Source organism: Grammomys surdaster, unplaced genomic scaffold (assembly GCF_004785775.1).
Source record: "Grammomys surdaster isolate TR1022 unplaced genomic scaffold, NIH_TR_1.0 234, whole genome shotgun sequence".
NCBI classification, from domain to species: Eukaryota; Metazoa; Chordata; class Mammalia; order Rodentia; family Muridae; genus Grammomys; species Grammomys surdaster.
In genome coordinates this window covers 3,134,838-3,141,502 of record NW_021604679.1, presented here as the reverse complement: position 1 = coordinate 3,141,502, position 6,665 = coordinate 3,134,838, and the positions used below count along the sequence as shown (strand labels likewise).

At 44.2% G+C, this 6,665-nt stretch overlaps 1 protein-coding gene across 2 annotated transcripts in view; it reads left to right on the top strand.

The window, feature by feature from the left end:
* Positions 1-6,665, top strand: part of Kif14 (kinesin family member 14) — a 60,713-nt gene that overhangs the window by 47,425 nt on the left and 6,623 nt on the right. For both annotated transcript variants that reach the window (XM_028773806.1, XM_028773805.1), the window contains 3 exons: positions 2,915-3,139; positions 3,513-3,694; positions 5,353-5,508. In XM_028773806.1, coding sequence (XP_028629639.1) covers positions 2,915-3,139; positions 3,513-3,694; positions 5,353-5,508 — 563 coding nt within the window. The remainder of the gene's footprint in view (positions 1-2,914; positions 3,140-3,512; positions 3,695-5,352; positions 5,509-6,665) is intronic.

Below are 6,665 nucleotides of genomic sequence, written 5' to 3'. Positions count from 1 at the left end.
GTGTGTGTGTGTGTGTGTGTGTGTGTGTGTGTGTGTGTGTGTGTGTGTGTTGGGGGATAGTTGTGGAGGGGAATGGAATATTGGGGATGGAACTTAGGGCTTCAGGCATGCTGGACACACAATGCAGCACCGAGCACCTGCTCCAGAAATTGCTCTAAATGAAGAAAATGTTTCAGAGCTCAGTGGTAGAGGACTGCTATGCTCAAGGCCCTGCAAAATGCCATCAGCATCAGAAAATAAAAACAGAAAAGAAAAATACTTAAAGCAAAGCTTACAGGAAGTATCCCCCTGAGTAATTGTATCCCTCTCAGTAAGCCCACTGAGTAAGACCCTCATCCTAACCCCGCCTCCAACTCCAAAAACAAATGCAAACTCACAAACTCCCAACAGAGGAGCGCAGAACAAGAATAAAAAGGAATGGCCCCATCATACAACCTGGAAGAGCCCTCAAAACTGTTGATGAAAGACGCCAGAGACAAGAACGAGCAGTTCAAAACAAGGCAAAACTAATGTTATAGCAGTCACAGGCAGGTTAGAGTAAGGAGGCGGGTTACTCTGGTTGCATTTAATTTTTTCTTTTGAGACCGGACATTACCATGTGGCCTGTCTGCCAGCCAGGAACCAGTACTACTACATGTACCATCAGGCCCTGTTGGCTGGGACGCTTTCAAGAAAGGGAAACCTGGGGGCTGGAGAGCGCAGCAGTTAAGAGCACTGACTGCTCTTCCTCAGATTCTGAGTTCAAGTCCCAGCAACCACATGGCGGCTCACAATCATTTGTATTGGAATTTGATGCCCTCTTGTGGTGTGTCTGAAGACAGCTACTACTGTGTACTTATATACATAATACATAAATAATTTAAAAAAAATAGGAAGAAAGGAAGGAAGAGAGAAAGGGAGACCTGCTGAAATATATGGAAACGTTATATGTGTAATCTAGGTGGGGGTTCCAGAAGCATGTGTAGTAAACAAAGTGTACATTAAAGATGTGTACACTTACGGGATATAATGTGTAGCTTATAAAAAGCTTGCCGTGACTGGGCTGCAGAGTAGGCTCAGGAGTTATGGTCACTTGGTTCTCTTAATTGAAGTCAGATTCAATTCCATGCATCCATGTGACGGCTCACAACCATACTCCAATCCCAGGAGATCTAATGCTCCCTTCCTATGTAATAGTCTATTTGGTACAGGTCCTGATGGAACACAAGCAGCAATAAAGGAGTAAAAATTCTTCTTCAAAGAAACTGAGGTTCAGTTTTTGTTATCTTCTCAAAATTAGCTTGGAGGGAGATAATTATCCTTAGGGCTTGTTAATGTAATCCACTAGCTAGGTGTACATTTATGTGAGCACAAACATGCACATGGTAGACATGAACGCAAGCACCCATGGTCACACACACTCACACACACATACACATGCACACATATGTGCACGCACAGACACACACAGGAACAATTTATTTATTCAGCATCAAGAGTCAGATGTTTTCTACAAGTGTTTTAAGGGAAAGCCAGAAATGAGATCCATGCTTATTTGAAGTTTTCCAGTGGGAGGGATGGAGCTGGGGATGGGGGTAGACACATGTGATCCTGGCAGGCACTCAGAAGGCTGCAACAGAAAGATGATGAGTTCAAGAGGCCAGCCTGGGGTGATTAGTGAAACAGTGGAAAGAGACAGGAGAGAGGGAGGAGGGAGAGGGGGAGGGAGGGAGGAAGAGAGGAAAATGATGCTCCTACATTCAACAGGAACCTAGGGGGGAGGAGTTTCTGTACCTAGGACTCGACATTTTCTAGCTTTGGAAATCTAAAGAGTGTCTTTCATTTCTCAACTCAAGAACCACAATATTTTTAAACTACGTTTTACAGGTCTAAAATATTAATGTTGAGCTTTAGACTACATCAGTCTCAGAGAGCATACATAGTTCTCGGATAGCTAGCTAACTCTAGTGTCATGTCCTAGTGATACACAGTGTTGTTATAGCCTCAGGTTTGGCTTTTCTTCCTTCCTTTCCCAGTCTGGCTTTCAGCTCTGTCCGGGTGTTTACTATTCCCCACCCCCTGCCTTTATTCTGCCTTCTTTTTAGTATTCTACTTGTTGTCCCCTGTGGACCAGACCAGAAAACATTGCCTTTTAAGCAACAGTCAGGATGCGCACATGTTATACTCCAGCGTAAGGCTCCCTGGTGGAGATCTGAAGGAGCATGTTCACCTTCCCATGTGCGTCTGCACTGTCAGTACTCAGGAAATGGGATTTTCTGCGAGCTCATCGCCCAGAAATGTGCTCTGGTAGCTGTAGATGCTCAGTTAGCTTTAGCCTGTCCTGGGTGTAGTGTACCCTGGGAAGAGCCATTAAGAACTGAAGATTTTCAGGCATTGCTTTTTTATACAGTGTATCATTGCCCAGGTTTCTAGTTTATGAGTGCGTTTCTAGTTTATGAGTTAATTTCCTTAGGTGTTAGAAAAATTAATTGCCATCAAGTGTAGAAAAGTTAAGTGAAACTGGGTGGTGGCAGCACTGCCTCAGGAGGCAGAGGCAGGCAGATCTATGCGAGTTCAAGGCCAGCCTGGTCTACAGGGTAAGTCCACGACAGCCAGGGCTACACAGAGAACCCTGTCTTGGGGTTGGGAGGTGGGGGGCAGGGGGAAGAAGGTTACATGGGATATTTTAAGTCTCTAGTTACTTATCTTGAGGGTGAAGGGCCACTGACTGAGCCTGTGGGCTCATGCTGGCGAGAAGTTAATTGGTCTCTCGTGGAATTGTGTTTTCACCTTAGTGTATAGAGAATACATTAAAGCAAGAATAGCCTGCGTGAATTACTGGCCACTGATTCTTCAGTAACCTGCATCCACACATTTGTTTGAAAGTATTGTGATGAGAAACTAGGCTCACACTGACTGTTCTCCATGGATACAGGATTAATGGAAAAACCAAGCACCATTTACTCAAATTCATCAGAATCATTTCTTCCTGGAATTTGCAAAGAATTGATTGGCTCATCAATAGATTTCCTTGGACAGAGTTTCGATGAAGAAATGACTATAGCAGATAGCCTCATAAATAATCTTCTTAAACTTTATAATGGAGTGATCGCCATTTCCAAAGCCCACGAAGAACAGGATGAAGAGAGTCAGGAGAACTGTAAGCAATTCCTGTTTCTCCGTCTCCCACCATGACGGCTCTCTACCCTTCTCTCCTTGCCTAATGCTTCTGGCCAGCAGCTCTTGACCATGTTTAGATGCTTTAATGGTGGGCTGGAGACATGGCTCAGTGGTTAAGAGCACTGACTGCTCTTCCAGAGGTCCTGGGTTCAATTCCCAGCACCCACATGGTGGCTCACAACCATCTGTAATGGGATCCGATGTCCTCTTCTGGTGTCTGAAGATAGCAACAGTGTACTCATATATATTAAATAAATAAATAAATTCTATTAGATGCTTCAGTGGCAACCGTACGTGAGCTCTCTTATTGGAGGCCATTTCTTGCAGTAATTCTCCTCCTCCTTCTTCCCAAGTGTTCTCTGACCCGGAAGCACAGGCTCTTACCATCCAGGTTGCTTGTGCCTTTGAGCAGCTTGTGGTTTTGTCCAAACACTGGCTGGGAGGTTTTCCACCTTGTTCCAGCTCAGCGAGGCTTGAAGATGAATTGAGAGAAGATATTAAAAAACTCGGAGGCTATTTGCAACTGTTTTTGCAGGTAAGTGGATTTCTTATCTTCGAAGAATTCATTTGTTCTAAAAGTATTTATTGGCTCCCTACCACCTGTATCTTCCCTGAAATTACATCTGAGGATTTCTAGGTGCTTCCTGTTTTGAGGTCCTAAGACTGGGTGTAGTAAGTTTCCTGAGCGAAGGCTTGGGTGTCCTCTTGTGCTGAGAGGTTTGCAGGTGCTGGTTCATTTCATCCTCATGACAACCCCCAGATGTGTGTTCTTGCCATTTTATAGATGAGGAAGTAGAGGCTTGGGAAATGACTGGCTTGCCCAGTGTTGCATAACTACTGGGTAATAGGGGAGGATTTGAATGCACAAGGTCTTGGTCTGTCATACTCTGCACGCCCCTAGTTAAGAACAAAGCCAGAGTCAGAATTGAGGGCATGACTTAGGTTCAGCCCTAATGAAGGGGGATACAGCTCAGGATACTCTAAGATAGAGGTGAAAGAGAAGCTGTTTAAGAGGTGGGGGGGGAGGGGGGGAGTATATACCTGCAAACCAAATCCCACTGTTGATATTTGAAGTTTAAATCTATGCTATGCTAATTCGTGTCCTTAGGCAAGCTGCTTAGCTTCTTGAGTCTCTCCAATTTTCTCACGTAGAAAATAAGAACCGTAGTGTCCACTGGCAGGGTTGCTGGGCTTGTCAGATGAAATCATGGTATAAGAGAGTACCTGTTCTTCAAGCTGCTGCTGTGGAATTTCCTGTCTTCTCTTCATTTTCTGGGAAGAACACTCTGAACTTGACTTACAAGCTTCCACACAGCTTGTGGGACACGTTCTAAACAATGACTGAAGGGTGGCGATGCCCGGCACCTGGGAAGGCTCTGTGAAGCCACTGCTGGACAGAACACTTTTCTAGTGAAACATGCTCAAGAATCTTTACCTTGTGCTGGTGTGAGGAGCATCTTCTGAGTATCAGGCCAAGACAGGCATTCTACGAGCTGCAGAGGGGAGGGACCAGAAAGGAGCAGCATTAAAGGGGAGGTCCCTGTGCCTTTGTACCTTGTGCACTGAGTGTATAGGGACGGCTGTTGGTTAGAGTAACTGGGGTGCTTTGTCTTTCTTCTCCTCTGTGCCCCCTCCTCGGGGAAGGGTAAAGTCTCAGTAACTGTCTGCTGGGCGTTACCAGGACAGGTACAGCTGAAAGGTCAAAGGTCCACCGTTTAGTTTATCTTATTGATGTCTACTTCTAATCCTGTCTCAGGCTGAACCCTGTTCATGTTACAGCGTCAGCTTCAGGGCTGCCTGCTTTCCGTTTCTCACAGGCACCTCAGTGGTCACTAGATTATGAATATTACTTTTAGATCTGTGGTATTTTTGTCTGCATGTGTGCCTGTGCACCACATATGTCCCTGGTGCTCTCAGATCAGGAGTGTTGGAACTAGAGTTACAGATGGCTGTGAGCTACCCTGCGGGAGCTAGGAATCAAACCTCTGTCCTCTGGAAGAACACCCAGTGCCCTTACCTCCTAAGCAGTCTCTACAGCCATGTTGTTACTATTATTTTTAGTGCATACACTGAGGGGTTAGGTCCAGCCCCTCCTGCCTGCTAACTTCACCCACTGTCCCCTTTGTCTTTGCTTTATCACCCCTTAAAATCTCATATATGTGCTACATGGACTGTCCCATTTGTATTTCATAGGGATGCTGTTCAGATATTTCATCGATGGTAAAAGAGGCTCAAAACAAAGTCATCGAGACTATACAGCAGGCTGTTCGGCGTGTGGGTCAGCTAGCTGTTCTGAAAGGGAGCAAGCTCTGTGTTCTGGAAAACAGCACCAAGGCTTCCAGTGCCCAGGTAATGCACAGTATTAGTTCTGGAAGGCTTGGGAGGGAACATCAGTGACTTAATAGTATCACTGCACAGAATAACAAAATAAGTACATTTCCTTTTTCAAAATAACTTGTACGTTTAATAGCTTGACAATCTTAAATTTCTTTTGGTAAAAATCGGATAAAGCTGGGATGTACCTCTGCTGGTAGTTTGCATAGCAGGCATGAATGTGACCTCCATCGCTGTAAGTACACATTTGTACTACAGCCTGCGTGGGCAGAGACAGAAGGATCAGAAGGACAGGCTCATTTTTGGTTGTAAAGCAAACTTGAAGCCAGCCTCGGCTACATGAATACCTTTCTCAAACACAAACAAACAAAAATTGTTACAATGTGATTGGATGATTACAGATCTTTACAGTCCTATTGGAGCTAGGCATGATGGGATAGACTTTTAGTACATTCAGGAGGAAGAGACAAGTGGATCTTTGTGAGTTCAAGGCCAGCCTAAACTATATAATGAGTTCCAGGACAGAGAATTCTTGTCTCAGAAAACAAACAAAAAGTCCTATTGTGGCTCAGGGTAGGGTGCTCACTTAGTACCTAGGGGCTGAGGAGCATGAGATCAAGGACAACTTGTTCTACATAGTGAGACCAATCTCAAAACTAAAGGGAAAATGTCCTTTTTCTCTTTTGATGGCTGCTATTAACCATGGAACATGATCTCACCAGTATATATATGAAATAATAGTAATTATAGAATATTTGTATCTGCCCTCTTTGTTTATGCTATGAACAATACTATATTAAAATGTATTGTATCCTAGCAAATAAAGACCTGCCCAAAATGAACATTCTTTCCAACATAACACATGGCAGATTACTAAATTATAATTTTGTTAATTTTATTTCCCAAGAGATTTTCTTATAATAACTTTAGCTGAATTTAATAAACTGAGAATGAGCTACAGTTTCATTATCTTATAATTTTGAAGAGTACTTATAACCAGGCACATGAGGTGGCTCAGTGCTGGTGTTGGCCATCTGCCTGATGGCCTCTGTACCATCCCTTAGAGATAGCCCCTACAGGTTGTCCTGTGATACCTGTATGTTCTCTCTCTCTCTCTCTCTCTCTCTCTCTCTCTCTCTCTCTCTCTCTCTCTCTCTCTCTCTCCCTCCCTC